The sequence below is a fragment of the Caloenas nicobarica genome, chromosome 5 (genome assembly GCF_036013445.1).
Source record: "Caloenas nicobarica isolate bCalNic1 chromosome 5, bCalNic1.hap1, whole genome shotgun sequence".
Classification (NCBI taxonomy): domain Eukaryota; kingdom Metazoa; phylum Chordata; class Aves; order Columbiformes; family Columbidae; genus Caloenas; species Caloenas nicobarica.
Genome location: NC_088249.1, coordinates 57,493,855 through 57,515,069, shown reverse-complemented (window position 1 = coordinate 57,515,069; position 21,215 = coordinate 57,493,855). Strand labels below are relative to the sequence as shown.

The window sequence follows — 21,215 nt, the reverse complement described above, 5'->3', positions numbered from 1 at the left end:
TCAATAGAGCAGATCACCTCATATATAACAGAAATAACCTGTAATCCAGACTTACTCACTATGAAAATAAGAATAAAAAAATAACCCAAAGCTTATATGATTTTGATGTGAATATAAGAAGCCAAGATAAGATCCGATATACTTTTGTTTTTTATGCCTTTAAAAACATGTATACTGTGTAGAAATACATTTCTTTCCAAAATAATTTCTTGTGCTCCTTTTAGAAAAATCATGCTTTTTTATTCCTGCTTGCCTACTACTCTGTCTTCACTTTCATCTTCTATTACGTTCCTCATTCTATTTTTAACCACTGACATGGTTTTTCTCTTCACCATCTGTCAATTCTTATTGAATCTACAATATTTTTGTAGCACTATTAATCTAATAGCCTTTTTTCTGCTTTTTTGTTGACAATCTCTCCTCAATGGGACACAAATCCCATTATGGATTTGAAAGTCCAATTCAAACACAGTCTCACTGTATCTGATACTGATCAAGACCTGTTTGCCCACTGCAGGAAGTCTTTATCAGGTTCTGCTATTACTCAAGAGACCAAAGACTGAGAAGTAGGGGTGAGATTTCAGCAGTTTAAGAGCAGCGAAGATTAAAGAACAATGGGTTCTTGATCTCAAAGCAGCCCCATGTGTGACAGACATAAATGACAGGAAAGCACTTGCTGCAAACAGGGAAACAATACTGTATGAAGAGCTTACGCAACAGGATTAGTGCAAAGACTTTATTCTTTTGGTTTGTGTATATTTATCAGGGAGTGCAAATCAGCCTGCAAAAGCTTAAACTGAAGAAGTGAAAGGAGCAGACAATTGTTCCTACATTCACCAAGGTGACAAGTGATCTAACGTGTCCTACCAAGGCTCTTCTTACTTATGGCTTCCTGATAAAGACTGTTAACAAAAGCTGCAAAAAGAAGCATCTTCGGTATGACTTTTGTTTCACGTTTTTCCTCCTTGTCTTTTAATCTTCTCAATATTTGTGTCTTGGAATATAACACACTAAATCTGGAAATGCATTTACCAATTGCATACTGCAAACAAGTGTACTCAAGCTAGCTTTGATTTGGAACAGGAGTGCCAATAAAGCTCATGGAATCACAGGCTTTTGCTCTTGAAAAAGTGGTTAGGGAATGGGACAGTTCTGTTCAGCCCATCTGCTTTGCTATTATCAATGTGTAAGGCAGAGACATTGTGCTGCAGGTGTCAGACACAGACTGAAGAGAAAAGAATGCATCAGGTGTGACTAACTTGTCACACTATAAGTTATGATCTCGCAAAGGCAGAAGGACCAGGAATGCAGTGCTGGCAGGCAGGGCAAATAGTTTGGAAGAACAGTCCACGTTCCTGCTTTGTTCCATCCTAGGATGGATTCTTTTCCTTTCCTGGTGTTGAAACCTTGATGTTTCCAGTCCTCAGCCAGGAAGTAAACTTAAAAACTGGATGCACATTTTCTTATGCACTAGGCAAAGACACTGTCTTGTTATGAGAGTGTCAGTGACCATACTACAGTAGTTATATTTCTGCTTTATAGAGATTCCCCAGGAGTCTGATGGTTCTGGGAAATTTCAGACCTACTTTGATTGTGCATGTACGGATCAGTTTTGCAGCACATGAGCTGTTAATTTACATCTGGAATAAATCAGACTGAATATTTATGCTGCTGAGCTGTTCTGTGCGCTCTACACATGCAGGGTTTCCCTGCATGCAGCAAGAGTAGAGCAGACATGAAGGAATTCCAGACAACTGTTCAAAACCCTCAAATTCAGCATAGGCTAAAACAAAGTTAAAAAAGGTCAGGTTCAAGTTTCAGTTCCTGTGCCTCAAGAAGTTTGGGTCATATTTGACTTCAATGGGAACATTTGGCCAATTTCTTGCTTTTCTGCTAACTACTTCTCATTTTGCCATGGTTGATACAAAGAAGCCAAAGAAATAAAAAATTTATGTGGGGTTTTTTTCCTTTTAAGTCTTTCTGTGATGCATTAATGCTTGAGAAGCACAAAACAAAACATTACTATAGAATGAGTACATTAAGAAATTAAATATCACAAAAGTCAGAAGTATTAAACTAAAGGCAACCAGCAGCCTGAAGGGGCAAAGAAAGAAAGAGAAACATACGTTGGACCATCTGCAATTAGAGCAAGAACGTGGCTCAGGTCAAGGGTGTAGGTCTGCAGGTCAGGATATGGCAGACTCCGAGGCTCATTGAGTTCCATCATTTCTTTGTTATCATAAACAAAGGGAATTCCACCTTTTAATTTGATAACATAATCCAAATTGTCTGGAGCATCATCAAGATTGTAAGGGTCTTCATTTTCCTCTGGGGGCGAATGGAAATCTGGAAATAAGTTTACATTACATTTAGAAGAACTAACACAAAAGGCAGAGTAATTACAAAAAGGACTTTCTGCTTCTGTAACACTTATTTCTAGCAGATCTTAATACTTTCCTTAAAATCACATTTTCAGCTACTATAAAAGATCTGTTGTTACAACACAGCTTTATTCTGACAGGCTTTAATTGCAGTCCCTCTCTAAGATAAGTGCCTACCTTAATTCACATATTACATATTATTAGACTTCTCTGAACCAAGGTATAAATAGATTTAATACCATTAGTTATTAATGTATGATGGCACAAGTATCAAAATAAGTTTCCAGAAGTATTTAAATTAGAATGGCTGAAAGTACAGTTGAGATTTTTGAACAATAAAACAGTTGTTGACTTCATACCCACCTTTATTATTTTCTTTTCACCTTCTGACTCACTGTAGTAATTTTGGAAGTTTGTATTTAAGCACACAGTAATGAAGCTGTTCTCATATTGAAACATCAGTCAGAAAAGAACAGGCTGTGCCTTACTGCTTCACCTCTGCCCTTCCCACAATCCGTTGAGCTAGACTAGCACATACATACTAGGATTGTTTCCTCTCTCTGAACCATTAGTAAATATACGTCACTCATGCTAGAGCAGGTAATAATTTAAAACTCAGTGCTTCTCACTCTAGCCAAGGCAGTGGTTGGTCTGTAGGTTTGGGGGGGTTGGTTGGTTTTGTTGTGTTTTGATTGAGTTTTTTTTCATTTGTATGTGGTGGGGTTTTTTATTTGTGTTTATTGTTTTGGGTTTTGCTGGGGTTTTTTTGGGGGGGTGGGAAGGTTGTTTTGTTTTTAATAAAACTCCTTACTTTTATGTTTTGAATAGGACCAAGAAGTGCAGAAGCCAGAGGTAGTACAACACAACTCTAGTTTTCCCATTGGCATTCTGATGATGACCAAAATCAGAAAGTACCAGAAGCGTGGTTGGGATTTGTTCAGTACAGTTTTGTAATGTCTTTATAAAATTACTTTTTTTTTCTGACAATCAGGTAAACATACGTACTTCAGGGAGATTCAGCTTAAGTGAACACTCAAGCATTATCACTCATGCTAGTGAGTGTTCATCGCTTCTTTTACAATATCTTACTAATGCAACTAGCATAAAATAAGTGTCTCAACTACATTTATGTCAGCTGAACTACATTCTTGGGCTCCATCTTATCACTGAGATTTCTTCTTTTACCTGTTCTGTTAAGCCAAAAAAGTAATTAACCAGTCCTTTTATTCACCTAGGGCACCTGAATGTATGTTACAAACTGATACCATTCTTATGTCTAATGTTCATAACTATGCAGCTCAAACTAGTGCTAATTAAGACACTGTGCAATGAGGTTTTCTTGTTTATGTCATAAGTTTAAAATCAGAACTGTAAAGAAGTTATTAACCTAATAATAGCTTGGAAATATCTCCCTGGCAGCTGTTTCAAAATATCTTTCCTGTGTTTAATATTCAGTATACTGTCCTCTTTACACTTCTTCTGTATAAGAAATGCTTGAAAACATGTTAATTCACCTTCTTTCAACCACTGAGATAGAGGGTAATTGATTTTAAATGTCACTTTATGGCTCAGAATACATTGCAACCAATATGGACACAGCTACAGTGGCACATCTGTACAGACCAAACGTTGCTCCTCACAGGCTAATCCAAAAAACTAGCAGCGCAAACAATTTAATGCACAAGCAAAGCTTTCAACACACAACCCACCTAAGTGACAAGTATCATTTGTGACATATATAGTGGGGAATATGTTCAACCTAATACGCCTTGTTGAGAGATCGGAGTTTATTAACCCTGGCAGAATGCCCAACAATTACGAGCATACAGCTTCCAGTCTTGATCTGGTAAGTGTACCATGCCTGGGAAATTACTCAGGGCTTGCCAACTGGCATGTCTGTATCATGCTTCAGTTTACAATCTAGATGAGCTCATAATCCCTTTATTTCAGCATGCCAAGATTAGAAGGAATGACTTTTCACTTTAAGCCATACCCATATATCTTTCTCCTGGACAAACACAAGTGTACTACTTACCATCCCATTTGCCACCAAAAAATAATTAATGAGCATCTAGTACTTTTTTTTAAGCTTCTGACAGCTTTAAAGTTTCAGCTTAGACATAGGATTTGTAACTTAGGTCCATCAGTGATTCTCCACCACTTACTAAGAATAAATTACAGAGGGAAAGACTCAGGTAATCACAAAAATTCAATTTACCTTTATCACAGTAGTGCATGAGTTTAATTCTGTATTTTAAAAAGAAGAACAAGGATATTCACCTGGATACACTTCATCTTCTACCTTCCATTTTTCATCTCGCATGCTACACAAATACTGAGATGTTGTTCTTGGGAAGCGATGGTAGGCAAGACGTGAATACTTTTCTCGAATGAGAAGAGCTTTGACCAGGCTCTTGGCAGCCTGTTCATAATCATCAACTGTAACCTGAAAGGAAAGCCTGGATAAATACTGGCAAAAGTAAAACATCAGTTTTAGCAACAAACTGAATCCACATCAGTAGCAACGAAACTGAATTTCCAGAAATCCAAATGTATGTAGCTTGACCATAAGGATCTTATCCAAGGTCTCAGGAAGCCAATGACAGAAGCAGCATCCAAATACAATGTGCAAAAGATACAGACACGATTTTTTTTTCCTCCTACCATGTATCACCCATTTAATACCTAATTATGTTTTTATCTATTCAATCTATTTTTTATGATAAAAAGTATAAAATGACCCAACCTTGACTTTAACTGTTTTACAAATCAATGTGTTCACAAAGCAACTTAGAGTTTGCTGCAGACGCCATAATATACTGGTATTTCACACTTTATATATATTAGTTACTTGTGGTTTGGGATTTCCCCCCACCAGATACAGAAAGGGCAGGGGGAGAAGGTTTCTTACCCCTGCACAGTAGTCCCCACTAATTGAAACTCTCTGAAACTCTGGGACATCGTATGGCACTTGGACTGGCACAAAAGCACTTGGAAGAACTGGCGTTGCAGGAGACATAACAGGATTGGCTGATGGTGCTTTCCATTCCTGAGATGGAATTTGTAATGACAAAGACTGAGATCGAATCATCTTGAAACTTTTCTTCCTAAAAAATCATGGTATAAAGCATAAAATAAGCCATGGTATAAAACATTAAATGCACTGGAAAACTGACTACAGCAAAGAAATCACCCCCGAAGAAATTTTACAAATTAAATCTCTTATACCACAGGAAAAACATTGGTCACAATATATTTGTGCTTTTAGCTTTTTTTTAATATATATATATATTTCACATTATATATGCTACACACAATTGCATGTACCCTCCACAGGAATACAATATGCCTTAATTTATTTACAATCACTGTAAGATGCACTAAGGTTTGTTTTGTTTCACTTCTTATAAATTCAGTTTCAGCAAGTCACGGTACGGAAGGAAAATGGATTTACTGTGCTTACTTTAGTAGGAGTTGATTCTTAGAGACTGGTAGCATCAGAATTCACGAAGTATCAGACAGAAACAATGGAATGTTACATATTGTAAGTTGTTTTAAGTTATGATGCTATTACACACACTTTCAATTCTTCCCAAAACATGCAGAATTTAAAAACTCTTCTAGTTGTCAGACAAGAAAATACATCAAGATTTCGTATATGACCAAATTCCATCCTCTCAAGTACTTATAGCCACCTTTGAAATCAGTATGAAATTCTTGAAAGGCATTATTAGATCAACTGCAACTGAAAACAACAGAAGTTGTACTCCTGTAACTGTCCTTCAAGTATACTTCAGTCCTGTAGGGCAGGACTGTAAATAACATACATATAATATCCCACTTCCCACAGTTAAATTTGTAAAAACTTGAGGTACAGTTTGACAGAACATATTTCTATAAGACGATTTCCCAAATTAAAAGTGAAACTTACTAGTTCAGGTAGAAAGATATACCAAATAGTTGTTTGAAAACATCTTGTTTTCCTTTCTGTACTTGTTTATGTTTACGAACATACCAACTGGAAAACTCACTTGCACAATTCAAAACCAAAAGTCTCAGCCTGTATCAGTGTGTCATACCTTAATTTAACTAACTTGACTCTTCTCCCTTCTGTTCCAGAAATATGATGCCAAGCATTGCCCCACTGATTGTCTGCAGATAACTGGTACATGTGTTTAGCTACCACTTTCAAAGGCTTCCCTGTTTGACTGCTTTTTGAAGAGCCTGTGCACATCCAAGCCATTTGGTGTCAGACTGCTGCTGAGCTCACATGACTCTACAAAGTCATCTAGTCAGTTCACTGAAGTTAAGATACTGGAATAGCCTGACATCAAGGTAAGGCTACCTCTCTCACAAAAGAAAATAGAAAACCAAATAAAGTTTGGCTTAATTAGATTCATGGGTAAACCAAAGGTGGACTGTTTTGTTTTGGTTTTTTCCAAGAAAACTCAAAATGTGCACTTTTAAGGCTGATAGTGGTTAGATTATATCTGTGAGTTAAGGAAACCTACAAATAACCTCATTATGCCAATACCACTTTTCACCTTCTCCCTTGTTGTTAAATGTCAAGTCTTTGCTTTCATCTATTTTTACAGAGAAGTATCATACCACTGTCATTTTCTCTATGTTAAAATTTTCCATCTCTGAATGAAACTAGAATAAAGGGGGAGAAGGAACGCGTTTCTTTTTCTGACTCTTTTTACATGAAAGAGTCTTAGGCTTGTGTTCACTTCCACCCAGCTATGCTGTTTGTTAAACTTGTATATGCAATATCCATGCTATTGCTGGAAATGCAGCTGAGACAACCTCACCAATCCAAGCCCCCAAGGGCCCATCCCCACCCCAAGGGACCATCCCCACCCCAAGGACATCACACAGCTGCCCTTGGTACCTGCCATTGACCTTTCTCCTGAAGTAATAGGAGGCAGAATGTTATTTGCCAGATATCTTAATATTAACTCAAATTCATTTAAAAAACTACTTTCCACTAAGAAAGCAACTACAGAACAAACCTTTTAGTTGTTTCCACAGACTGTTGTTCTGCCAGTTCCTTCTGTAGTTCCCTTTCCTTGGCCTCTTTCTGCCCAATAGGGCAGTCTTCAGGCACAGTGAATAGTGACAAGGCATCTTTGCTGTCTTCTTCTCGGAGGACTTTAGCAAATACTTTCTCTGCTAGAAGTCGCACATGCTCATCAACCTCAGAGATGTTCAGCTTTGGAAACTGTCTGGGCATCTCGGCTAATAAAGAAGACAGTTGGCAAAGTTATAACTACAAGCAGAATAAAGATATGTGAGACACTGGGTTGTTTTCATGGTACACATGTTGACATTAAAGGCTTAGAGCAAAAGCAAAATAAAGTAGAACAGCTACGCAGAATTTACACTACTATGCAGTACGCAAGAACCACAGGTATCCACAGAGCATCTTTACTTAAGGAGCCATGCCAGTTTGTGAATTAGGAACTTCTTGGTGTACTCATTAAAATTCATAATTTATGTATGTGCAGATTTGCCAGTAGATTCCACTTATTTGCATAATCAGACTATTATTTACAATATAATCTATACTTAGCTGTACGTACTTGCACTGAACTTGGTAAGCAACGGAGTGAATGGATTTCCTTCTTCCCTGCTCAGTGACTTCAACCCAATTTTAGTACCACAAGCAAGTTAGAAGGTTGCACATTTCTAACTCACTCCATCCTTTCCACAAATAAGAGAGTGATGGAGCTGCTGTGAAGTAAAATGGTTGCACAACAGGAACAAATATGCTGTAGTTAACTCAGTGAGTTTTTTTCATTTGTTTCCAGTAGTTCAGATACTGCTTTTGAATTGTTTGTGGGAAGCAGATAGGATATGGACTTTATGGCATTTCAATATAATTTTTCTAAAAAATATGCTTTATATTTTGAATGTCTATCTAAGTAGCCTTTCATCACAAAATATTTCGATTTTGTTATAGCAGCTCTACAGAAAATACCATCCATGAAATTTGACATATCTGGTAGCATTCTGGAAGGGAAAAAAAAATACAGTGCTTGTAAGCTACTGACCAGCATTATTTATTATGTACTGTAAAGCTTTTTGAATGCCTTCACTATGATGGAGTTTGTAACAAATAAGATTAAATTCTTATTGCATAAGTTAAAAACAGCAATGAACATGTCACAGCAAATAGATCCAAGCCCTGCCAGAATGTGAAGTCTGGGTCCAAAACTGGCATTTCAGAATCCTTTTTCGTTATAAAAATGCAAACATTTTATAGATGGTATTCATTTAAATACCAACATATCTGAAAGTCAACATGGAGCACGGCAGTTTTTAATCACTCAAGGCATAACTTATCAGGGCCCCCATTACAGTATTTCTGTAGGCATGCTGCAGGTTTCAAATGTTGATATGTGATCCTTTTGATATGTGATCCTGTTTTCAGTCTAAAAGATTCTAATTAACATCCACCTGTTTTCACAGTTGCTTTGAGAACACTTTTGGTTTTATTCTAAAAGCAAATATAGTATGAAAAGGTGATGAGAGATATATTGGACCATAACATGGCAATTTAGTGATCATCTACATTATTTTGTAAGAACCAATTCACAGCCCAGTAAAAAAAAATGACACTGGTTTTAAAGAACTATGGATCTGACTATGCAGTTTTTCTGCTTGGAGAGTATTTGTTTTGCAATTAGTATTAAGTCTTTATAAAATCACGTGCAACTACATAACATGCATAAAACTACATACGCATTTAACTGAATGATTTGATAACAATGCGCTATAATGTCTTAGAAGCATCCAAACTTAGATTTGGTTTCTCAGTTTCAAACCTCAATGAAGTCATGGGAGTCTTTCCACTGACCTCCATGAACACAGTTGTCAGCAACAGTAACTGCCATACATACAGTTGCCAGCAACAAGGGGTTTTTGGGCCACTTCAGCCAGGCCAGAACAGCCTTTATAGTTACTTAACCACAGTAAAAGCGCTAGCAATAATAGTGAAATGTGGAATAATAATGTTTCTTCTACCGCAAAATCAGCAATTAAAATACCTTCAGTACTGGCAGACTTGGACAGGAAAAAAATCAATTGGTTGGTTCTTTATCATCAGCTGAGCATTTTCCTAGTATAAACAAACTTTTTCTTAGAGAATTGTGATCAGAAACAGAAGTGCAGTAGGAAATACATTGCATGAGAAACCATACTGTATTTTAAATCATTACAGTAAGATAGTAAAGAGTCAGAATGTATAGACATAAGTATCCTATACTCAGACTAAAGGATGTTTTTTTTCTTTCGTACAGAACCTGATCTCATGTTGTCCACCCAAGCAAATGAGAGACTAAGGCACAAAACACTTTGAAGGTAGGTTCACCCGCATCACTGCTAGTTTATGTCACTGAAATGAGTTTAATAAACCTAAGACAGTCATGAGACACTTCATGCAACACTCATGTAAGCTGTGGGGTGAGGATCTCATATCCAGTATCCTTCTATAGAAGTGCTGTCTTTTACCCAAGGTGAGCAAGTGGGAGAGCGGCAACTGAACATTTTAATGGGATGGGGAGGGGATATGAATGCCATCCAGCAACGAGGAAATGCTCCTTTCCTAAATATCTCTCTCTCATAGAAAGGTCGCTTTGGTTGCTCTTTAGTTCTGTACCTTTGTAGGGAGAAAGGCAAAATATATATATATATATTTCTATTGAAACATGCTGCATAAAAAATGATGGAATGATTATTTTAAAAGCACTTATTGATGAGGAATTTAATGGACTTGCATATGTAATGAGCACACACCATGAAAACAACCAGAACCGCCGCTTCCCAAGCCCCCGGCCGGTCAGCTGGCAGCCGCGGAGCCGCATCCCGGAGCAGCTGGGGCGGGGCCCGGCCGCGGGAGCTCCCGCCGCAGGAGCCCCGGACACGGCCGCCCAGGGCCCGTCCCCGCCGGGGCAGCAGCCAAGGTCACCAGCACCCCGGACCAGCCCGGCTCGGCGCTGCCTCCTGCCCCTCGACTTACCTAGCGGCGCGGGGAAAGCCATGCCGGGGCAGGGCCGGGCCCCGCCACCCGCGCTCCCGCCGGCTGGGAACACTCTGTCAGAAGCCGGCGGCAGATGAGGCGGCGGCGGCAGAGGGAGGAGCTGCTCCCGCCAGATGCCGCCGCTCCCCTCTGCCGCATTCAGCCGACAGCCGGCCGCCCCGGTACCGCAGTGCCGCGCCGCCCCTTCCCCGGCCCTTTATGGCCGCAGCGGCCCCCGGGCGGAGGAGCCCGCTCGCCGCGCCCCCGGCCCCACCGGAGCGGCCAGCTGCCTCCTGGGCGGCAGCATCGCGGCCCGGGGCGGCTCCGCAGCAGGTGGAGCCGGGGACTGGCGGCAGGAGGGCGCGGGGGCGGCGGGCGCAGGCTCCTGCCGGGCGAAGCGCCAGCGGTGTCCGGCGGGGCCGGAGGGGGCTGCGCTGCCCCGCCCAGCCCTGGCGCGAGCGGCGCGGGGGCCGTTAACGGTCGCCGTGACGGGGCGGGGTGAGGAGGGGCGCGCGCCCTGTCCGTACCTCTGTGAGGAGAGTCCCGCGCGGGGCGGCGGGGGCTGCTCGGCTCGGGAGGCGGCGGCCGCTCCGGGCCACTGTCCGGCACCGCGCGAACCGCGGCTGCACCTGCGGCGACGGGAGTGGCGGGGGCAGGGGCGGTGCCTCCCCCGCGGGGCTGTGGCCTCAGCAGGAGCCGGAGGATGCAAGGGAAGCCTTCCTGCCCCTCGCCGCGGCGGCCCCTTCCCCTTCGGCGGCTCCGAGACAGAAGTCGCGCTGTCACATGTCTCCTCGCCGGCGCGGGAGGGAGGGAGCGCCCCGGCCCGGCCCGGCCCACCTCAGCCCGCCTGAGCTCGCCTCAGCCGCGGGGCGCCCCGTGAGTGCCGCCTTCGCAAGCGCTGATTTCAAAACTCCTCCTCGGAAAGCGCTGTCACGGAGAAAACTTTGGTTCGACACCAGAGCGTCGTGAGGCTGGTGCGAAGATCACACCCAATAAGTAAGTTTGCTGACGATGGATCCCTGTTGAAAGTGTTTTCAACAACGTCCGTCCTTCAGTGTAGCGACACGGTTCAATACTCGTGTATATATATATATACAAACAATAAAGTAAACTTCTCAGGTAAAGAAACCAAGACAAATAAGTGAAGGTCAAACCGAGCATGACTCAGCAGGAATGAGGATCTTAACATGTAAAACTTCGAGAGTTTCCGAGCCCTTAAGCTAAAAGGTTTAGGGACATTTATGGTAAATTTGGGTAACAATACTTGGAGTCTAATCTAAAGACATTTAAATATAAAAGTATCTCTACAGTGTAGCAAAGAACAGGGAATGTAGCAACTGAGGAACAAGGTCCCTTTTGTAAAAAGACAAGCAAGGTAAAGGTAGATCTCCAGAAAAAGTGAGGGATTGGGTAGTTCTGTGGCAAGTGTGCTGTCCCCACTATGTCCTCCTATCTTGGTAAATGAAGAAATGCTCTGTTCATAAACCTCAGGGGTTTTTGGCTTCAGAAATTACTTTACACACCTGGTGAAGAAATTGAAGTGAAAAGAAAGTAGGTGACCATACAAAGTTTGAGTTGTAAAGAGTTGCAAAAGTTTGCAAAGTCTGAGTTACAAAGACCAGATATTTTGACTCTTACACTAGTATCAATGCAATCACCTTCATGTGCTCGTAAAAAAGCTAAGAATCTTGGCCACAGCTGGTTTATGACACATGTACCAAACCAAAGCATTTGAAAATGTCAGCCATTCAAAATCATTTAAAAAAGAAAAAAGAAAGAAAAAACACAAACCAAACACACTAACAAAAACAGTAATTGTTTCTTAGCTTGGCAAAAGGCTTATGCTGCATGTGCATGTTTCTTCCACAGTAACTCTGAATGTCTTCATCACCTACTGCCAGGCTACATCCAGACATGCCATCTGCCACCCAAGAAACTGCACACTGTAAGTGTCTGTGAGTCTGACTCACAGTTGCCCTGCCCCAGTGATATATGAGTAAAGGACACACACCTGTTGCTGTGGCCATTCAGTACACCCGTTGATTGCTGATCTATTGTGCTTCATTTCTCCTGTTCCCTGTTCCTTCTCCCAACCACCTGCCTGAACTTGCCCAAACTTGCCTGCTTCCCATTATGGAGTTTTCCTAGCAGTTTGGGCTCCTTAGTGGCCCTCTAATCGTAACTGTGCCCTGCCTTGCTGGACTCAGGTATCCTGTGGCTTCTTGGATTCCTCTTCTCAGCTTGGCAAATGGGTCTTGCCTCCACACTTGATTTAATCTAACTATGGGATGCAAGACCCTGGAAGAGTTCCCTCTTGTGCTATTGCTGGCTTTCATACTGACCACAATAAAAAATAATGGTCTCAAAGGTAACTTGAGTTTCTACAGTTTTCTTTCATGGAAATAGGCAACTTTGTATGCCCCAAGTGAAGAAGACAGTGCACTGTGAGTTCACATTTTACGAAGAGAATTGATGCAGAAGGGAGACTTTAAAAATGCCTTAACAAAGAAAAAGCTTCTAGAAGCACTTACATACAAATCCATAAGAACACAAGACATTTGTTCTAGGTGACCATGACTATTTAAATGAGCTTTCCTTTTGTAACAAGTTGGAAACCTTTAAAGGCAAACAGATCATGACTTAGTAAATGTGTTTATAGTAATTGAAGCATTAAGGAAATACTGTTGCAAGATCTATGACAATGTCAGGATGGATTGTAAGACTAAGGTAATGGTGATAAATTAACAAGAAAATACTCTGAGTCCTTTCAAATTTTGCAGAAGCAATTGCTATGATCAGTTACTTTACGAACTGTGTTCAGAACCTACATTTGACTAGTGGGTCCAGTTTTATGTCCCATCTCTGTTCTTATAATGAACGATTCACATCCGTCTTTGGAAAATTGAAGTAACACTAAGCTGACAACAATGAAATAGTGTATTTTCAACAGTGTGTGGTGTTGTATACTTCCATTAGCATCTGCAAGACATAAAGCATTAAAGCATTTGCATCCAGACTTGGAACACCCCAGTGGTGTCAGTCAACACCTTGCTAAACACTTGCCATCTGGCCCATGAAGGACTCTTTCTGCCAGTCCAGTTTGTGAGTAAGTTATACTCTTATACACTGTATTGAAAGTAGTGCAAGTGTCTCCAAAGTTGTTTTAAATGTTCTTTAGACATTATTCTTTTGGTGACAGTAGTAAACTCATGATTATTGCAGTGTATATGGTATATTTGGACTGCTCTTTCACAGTCAGTCTATTTTAGCACATGGAAATACAATAAAAGTTTTAAAGATTTGCTTGCATATCAACATCTAGTGAGGAATGGAATAAAATAAAGAAAACCTAAATACACATCTGTACTATTAATACTTATTTTTAGAAACAGAAAAGTCTTGTCTGAGGGATTATTAAAGCTGGAATACAAAATCATCAAAATTAGGAAATGGCCCCTCATTCTCACTTGAAATTGTTTCAGTTGTTATAATGTGCTGCTTTTATTTGAACAGTGCCTTAAAAGCTAATGGATTCTGATATTTTTTTAGTAGATTCATATTACTGGCTGTGATATTGACAACAAGAAAACAACTAATGGATCAAATGAAATATTTCTATCTATAATACACCCATTGGTGGCATCCAGGTAATATTAGACCTAGTATTTGCTTTTCTGATCTTCAGTCAGTTCAGTTAATGACATGATTGGCACACATGCATTTACTTATTGAAGAGTAATTGCTATTCCAACAGCAAAAAACCCCACGGTTAAATAAAGTAATCTCCAAAAGCTGGAGGGGAGTTTTGTGACAAATGTGAAATGTAATTGAATTGTATTATCAAACACTGTCTACTAGAAGGAGGAATGATTCAACTTTTTAAACAAAACAACAGATGAAAATTGTAATCATTGAAAAAGGGAGAAAATTATTCCACAGAGTGATTGAAATGATATAAAACAAATCACATCTGTCTGTTTTATAAAGTCAGCAAATCAAAAGGCATAATTTTTCTTATCCATTGCTTTTCAAACTCTTGTAGAAATTAATTTGGTATATGAATATTCACTCCTGTATTTGAATTAGACCCAGTTAAGAAGTCCTGATAGAGATGATAGGGTCTTTCTCAGTATTGGGTTAAACTAGAATTTGTAAATCTAAAAGTTTGGTTCCTACTGTAAATATAAGCAGCAAATTTTTTATGTTTTTGGGTCTACTCAAGGCCATTCCAGAAAATATGCAAGAGGGCAATAAGGAGGAGAAACGTTGGGCAGGCAAATTTTTTTAGACTCCATCTTGGGTAGTTGTGGTGTTTGGAATATGTACACACAAGATACGACTATGCTTATATAAAATGCAAAATGTTTTGGAAAAGATTTGCACTGACATCAGAGCTGATACTAGGTTTTGAATTCTATTTCTTGGGTTTTTTTCAGTCACATGACATTCTCCTTTCTGAAAGGATATGTGCGAGTATAATAGTCCTGTAGTATATTATTATAAAATAAAATATATATACATACTATGCAAATATAAATGATTGTTGAAAAACTGAAATGGAAATGGGAACTATAGAAATTACAAAAGGATGTGACTGTTCAGTCACTGCTTTAAAAATAACCTAGGAAAGAATCTGTACAGTCCTAATAATCTCAGTCTGAAATAACTTAACTGAAGTTTTCCATGAGCTTATAAATGGAATATACTGTATTACTTTGTTGCACAAGAAAGGTTTACAAGCAAGATGGGACTCTCTGGTGTGTTTGGAATTGCAGGCTGTCATTTAGATATTTGTGAAGCTTTCTTTCCAGCCAGTTGGCAAATTCTTTGCTGGCATCTACTAACTGCCTGCCTTTGGTTACAACAGCCATGTAAAGATGCTAGTTTAAAACCAGTTTATCTCAAACTTACTTACCTTGGACTTTGCAAGTATTTACCCTTGGTGGAAGACTGCCTTGCTCTGACGTTATACATGATTTATCTGAAATTCTGGAGCTGTTCTGAGAAGGAGAGATCTGACTGTATTAGACAAGCCTGTATGTGGAGCTAAAAGACTTTTAATCTGATTTATAAAGAGGAGAATTTTCTGAAAGTTACATTTCACGTCTGTTATATGATATGCAGATGAAATACTTTTTAACCACTACTCTGATGTACAATGCCGCTTTTCTCAGCTTTGTTTTGAGAGGAATTTTATTCACTCAGAATGCACATTAAATAAAATATTCAGCAAGCAACAGGCTAATAAATTAGACACTGCCAATGCAGGATAAATAATGAAACTGTAATTACAGTTCAAAGAGAGGAATTCTATGGTCTATTTGGGAAACTGCTGAAATAAATAGAATTCTGAATTGTCTGATTTCTGAAAAAATCAGCACTGGAATCTAAACTGTATGTTTTAAATCATTTTACCTATGTTTGCAGTGGAAATGCAAGTAGTTCCATTAGGTGATCTTTAGTTCTGTATTTGTATTACTTTTAGATTTCCATTAAGGTTTTTGTGATTATCTGTGACAAGCGTTTGCATCTGGGTTATTTGGCCTTCAAGTCAGAAGCCTCATTCCCAAATAACAGATATCTGTGTGATGCAGGTGGAGCATGTAACTGTGCCCAGAAACTGGGAACTGCAAGATATGGTTTAGACGTAACCTTACACAAATGCTCTATAGCCCTCAATAAACTCAGGGCTAGGTGTTGCTGAGCTGTAGCCTTCCGTGTCCCCAGAATATTCTTGGCTTCTCTTTGTTTCACAAGTGTGTTTTCCAAGTCTCTCCTTTTACAAGCGTGAGTGAAACTTTGCAACCTCCAAAGCTGGGAGTTGTACACGGGGATTCCTAGTGGCTGTTTGCAGCCCAAATAAACCTTCTCTAGACTGCTTGTGTGGCGCTAGCTGGCATATTTGACAAGAAATCCAGCCCAAAGTGTTCTTATTTCCATGTAGAAACTTGAACTTTTACCTAGGGGGAGATTGCTTTATTATTTTTGTGCAACCTTCTTGAGTAAAAAAATAAACATACCTAGGCCTACGCTTATATCCAATATGACTTAGAAAGCCCCTGTCTTCTTTCCATAAAGCTCAGCTGAAATATTAGGTATGAGAACCTACAGCTTGTGACATTTTCCGTCTTTTTTTTCCGACTCTATGGACAGTGGGAAAATAACATCTTTTAATTTTTAGCGGCGGTTCTTGGGCAGAGCCAGCCCCGCCCGCGGCCACCGTGGCCTGGGATGCGCCCTGCGCTGCGCTGCCCTCCGCGCCCGCCGGGCAGGGCCCCGGGCAGGCTCTGCCGCTCCAGCGGCTGCGCCGGGCCCACAGCAGCTCCCGCCCTCCCCGCGGCCTCTGCCCGCGCCGGCCTTACGTAAACAGCAGTTACGCAAGGAACGCAGATTTCACCTTACATAACCGTTCATTCCTCTCGGAGACTTCTCCATCTGTGCCATTAGCGTGTATAAATTAAAAGGAGGGGAAAACGGTGTTAGCATTATTAGAGATATATCTCTCCCTGATTCCAAAGTGACTTGATGACCTGTTTGCTGCTGTGATACTTTTCACTTGGGCAATTTTGTGAAACTCCCATCTTTTACTTAACCTGGAAGAAATTCCGAAAGAAAGGAAGGAAGAAAGGAAGGAAGAAAGAAGGAAAGAAAGGAAAGAAAGGAAGAAAAAAAGAGGCACACGTACTTAAGTCACATTTGTGCCCTTTTCTGAGGATCTAAGGAAGACTTTACTGATTCATAGTTACTGCACAGAGTGAACTTAATCCAATACGGACACAAAGGGAAAGAAAATTCTGTGTATTTTAAGCTTCATATTTCAGCTGCTGCCACAATCAGAGCACCTGATTCCAATGTCTGGGTGCAAAGGTAGATTTCCAAGGCACTTAAGTACCATCAGGGCTAGACAGAAGAGCCCCGTAGCTCCATACTCTATCTCTAGCAGATATTAGGAGAGATCCCAGAGATAGTGAGGCCTGTTTCTGTTCCCTTGTCCTCTCCTGTGCAGGTCCACTTGGGATACTGTCATGGAGTGGTAGATGCTGTTGGGGCTTCTGTGCTTGATGCTTCACTCAATTCTCTCTATGGTAATTTTTGATCCTGCAACTCTTACATACTTTTCCTTTTTGATTTAGTGCCTCTGATAAGTTTATGTGTGTATGTGTGTGTGGTTTGTTTGAATTTTTTTGTTTGGTTGGTTTGTTGGGGTTTTGGTGGGTTTTGTTTGTTGTTTGGGTTTTTGTTTGTTTGGTTTGGGTTTTTGTTTTGTTTGTTTTTTGTGTGTGTTCGCGTGTGTGTGTTTTGGTTGGTTGTTTTTTGTTTGGTTGGCTTGGGTTTGTTTTCTGTTGTTTGGGTTTTTTTGGTTGTTTGGGGTTTTTTTCTCTTTTTCTTTAGCCCTTTTTCACCCTGCAAAGGCCTTGAATTCCATAGATACCTTGAGGGATTGATGGACAGAGGTACTTGGCTCAGGGTTTTGCTCTTATTCACTACTTATACATTTTTGACCATACACCTTCATACTCCTTTCCTTTTTCATTTGTTGCTAATGCCCAGCCAAACTTACAAGGAAAATCCAGTATGAATAGAAATTTTAGTAGTTAGTTAGATGGTGCCAAAGACAAAGCAATCCTTTTCCTCTTGTGCCTCACCTGCTTCATAACCTTTATGAACTAGAAGTGGAATCTGGACTGTCCTAACTGATTGTCATCAGCCAGTGAATGCCTTCCAAGAATGAATCCAGTTCCATTTTTAACCATGTCTATTTTGGTGTTCACAACATCCTATGGTAGTGAGCTTGTTCTACAGCTTCATTGTGCACTGTGAGCCAGGGAGGTATGAGCCAGCTTTGATCCAAAAATTGTATGACCAGATATAGCACAGCTCTTTGAGCTCTTAGCTTTTGATGGTTAAGACTACAGCCTTTGTAAGCTCATTTCTGCCCCCAGTACCCTGCAAAGACATCCTCTAACTGATGCTTAGGTCACAAAAATGCACTATTGAGCCAAAGGAATGTGCCATAGGTTACCATGCTGAGGCATATTGTGCTACCGTGGCAAGACGAAGGATCTCTGGGGAGGGTCTCTGTACGCAATAAACTCTTTACGAGGTCATGCAGCTGAAAAGAAGTTAATTTCCCCAGGTAGTACCTCAAACATGCTCAAATCTCTCTGAGGTTGAGGCAGCCAATAGAGACTGGAGCAGATGAAAGAAGGTATGAGATGAAAGGTGATCTGCTAGATTAGTCAGCTGTTTGAGTGGCTTATAGCTGTCATCTCCTGTATGATCCAGTGGGCATAAGCAGAGAGTAGGGGAACAGCCAGTCGTCTCAGATCTAGACAGAAGTGGAAGAAAAAAAGAGCTGTTAAACTCATTGCCTGGCTTCCCTAATAATTAGTTTCTGAATTTTGACAACATTTTGTTTACTAAACAGAAATATCAGAGGAATCTAGAACTTAAATGAGCAGATAATTTTAAAAGAGACCATCACATTGATATTTCTTCAACTTTGTTTTTATTTTTAATTTTCAATTCAATTTAGTCTTTCTTCAAAACTTGGATTGTGTTATTATTTCATATAAATGAAATATAAATTTTAAACCTTTATATATATATATGCTACCCCCAAACAATGTGGAACAGTAAATTTGCTGTATGCAAACATTTATCTAGTAATCTGGTACTGAAACTCGATATTTGGTAAAAAAGCAAGAGTCAACTTCATATGCATTCTATCTCTTTGCTTTTCCAGATATGCTTTAGCAGTTCATAAGGTACTGAATCTGTTCATACAAAATAAAGCTGTCATTGATTGCCAAAATGCTCTGCAAGGACGGCTCCAGTGATGAATTCCAATGCGGAAAATTATGCACTAGGGAAGAACAAAAAAGATTTAAAAGTGTAACTATTATGGCAATGTCCAGGGTGATAGTTGCGAGGTTGCTAAGAAAAAAATTCTTCCATTTCTCTTCTGATGTGAGAAAGTATACTAATTGTGGTTAAAGACTAGAGAAGAAAGGATCGTAGATCTGCAACACTTCTGAAAGACATATAAAATGTTTCACACTCCCAAATGAAATTAGTCATTAATTTTGACGATGGATAATGCAGAATGTTTTCCCCCAAATTAAGGCTGGTTTGGGTCACTTGTTCTGAAAAGAGGCTATCTGAGTGCCAGTCAGGGCAGCCAGCCCTGGGGTGGTCACTTTGGAAGAATGGAATCCAAGGATAATCTCTCGGGATAGTTTTTCAGCATTTTGCAGTGTTGTGTGAAGGAAGGGGGTTCTACATGACTTAGGGATCCATAGCTGCCTTAGCAGTGCCTTGAGTTACTTTTAACCAGCTCAAAACAGAATAGAGTTTTTCTTGTGCCAATAGGACACAGACCAGTGCAAAGTGATTCAAGAACTGGAAGAGCATATTAACAGCTTAAAACCACTTATGCGTACTTCTTCAATGAATGGGGCCATAATCCATAGCCTTCATTTTCCCATCCTTAGTCACCACACAGGCACCCCGTGGGCACAATTAACTGTGAAAATTAGGGAAAACACAGGAGAGAAACTGAAAGCCAATGCTTTTTTTCCCCTGCCGCTAGCTATCAGTTCCAAGTTGGTCAAAGGCTGGTTGCAACTCTTTCTCTCTCTTTTTCTTTTTTTTTTGGTAATAGTATCTATATTTCCTTGTGATCATTCACAATAGAGACTCTTCTAGAAAAAGTTACATAGTCCATAATGACTCTAAATGGAGCACATCTCTCTGAATCATATCCACTATTCAAAATTCGTGCAAGCTTGGGAAACGCTGTACTTTAAAAAGCCAACAGAGCCACCTACTGTTTAAACTGAAAACGTACAGTTTTGTGTGGTTTTGACTTACATGTGGAAAGAGCAAGATCTAGGTGCGATCTCAACGGTCAGAGAGGGAAAGCAGCTCATAGTCTTTCATATTGATCCCTGACAGTTCTGCTTTCTTACAAACTGTACGGTTATTGGTGCTAGAATTAACAGTGTTAAAATTGTACATGGAGATTTCTATTAGTTCACTAGAGACACCCAAGACTAGTAAAAAAGTTTTCTCTGATATTTAGGCTCAGCAGTTACACATTTCGATTTCTTCTTGGCATTTAAACCCTTCAGATGCCTGTGCTGCTTTGTTGCCAGCTGCTTCAGGGATGTATAGTTAATCAGTTGTTTTCTGGAGTGTGGCCTTTCTTCTGTGAACTGTCTTTTTGATAGTCTGGCATATCAAACTGATGCAGTGCTCTGGAGTTGGTCAGAAAGCTGGGAAGAGGCCACATTGAAGGTTTCTTACATTTTTCCTCAAAATGCTGCAACAAGCTTCAACAGCTGTTATCTCCCTTCTCAGTAATCAGCATACATGCAGGCATCTGTGCACACAATAGACATGACCACAATTTATATTGATATTATCCTCATCATTTCTCATGGTGAGCTCAGACATAATTGCTCAACTTTTGTCATCCACAGTCATTTCCCTTGTTACATGTTCACATTGTCATTTTCTGCCTCTATAGATAACTCCTAGAGAAAAAGAAACATGATTTTTTATAGTTATTGTCTAAATAGTTGGGCTGACTTTGTTCTTCTAATGTAATGTAAGAAGGTGAGTGCAGATCAGCTAACAGCTACTCAACAAACAGGCAAAGCAGAAATTTGCTCTTATATGGAGAAAAGACTGGGGTCAAGGCAGAGCTGGAGCCATGACTGAGCCAACCTAACACCTTCTGCTGCCATGGGAGATGTAGGACAGAGGACAACAGGGATCACACCAAGAAGAGCCACTGATATTTCTGAGAC

General features: G+C 40.1%; 2 protein-coding genes across 7 annotated transcripts in view; one reads left to right on the top strand and one right to left on the bottom strand.

Moving 5' to 3' along the window:
• AMPD3 (adenosine monophosphate deaminase 3) overlaps positions 1 to 11,016 on the bottom strand; it is a 32,211-nt gene extending 21,195 nt beyond the window's left edge. The window contains exons 1-5 of one of the 3 annotated variants that reach the window (XM_065635399.1): positions 10,929 to 11,016; positions 7,394 to 7,619; positions 5,293 to 5,488; positions 4,662 to 4,827; positions 2,127 to 2,346 (exon numbers count right to left, since the gene is read on the bottom strand). In XM_065635399.1, the coding sequence (XP_065491471.1) occupies positions 2,127 to 2,346; positions 4,662 to 4,827; positions 5,293 to 5,488; positions 7,394 to 7,614 (803 nt within the window). In that variant the 5' untranslated portion in view covers positions 7,615 to 7,619; positions 10,929 to 11,016. Of the gene's footprint in view, positions 1 to 2,126; positions 2,347 to 4,661; positions 4,828 to 5,292; positions 5,489 to 7,393; positions 7,651 to 10,401; positions 10,767 to 10,928 lie in introns of those variants that run through there. The other 2 variants (XM_065635397.1, XM_065635398.1) reach the window with 2 other exon arrangements.
• Positions 11,017 to 11,120: 104 nt separating this feature from the next.
• SBF2 (SET binding factor 2) overlaps positions 11,121 to 21,215 on the top strand; it is a 315,579-nt gene continuing 305,484 nt past the window's right edge. For 3 of the 4 annotated variants that reach the window (XM_065635394.1, XM_065635395.1, XM_065635389.1), the window contains exons 1-2: positions 11,121 to 11,397; positions 12,271 to 12,346. In XM_065635394.1, coding sequence (XP_065491466.1) covers positions 12,280 to 12,346 — 67 coding nt within the window. In that variant the 5' untranslated portion in view covers positions 11,121 to 11,397; positions 12,271 to 12,279. The remainder of the gene's footprint in view (positions 11,398 to 12,270; positions 12,347 to 21,215) is intronic. The other variant, XM_065635390.1, reaches the window with a different exon arrangement.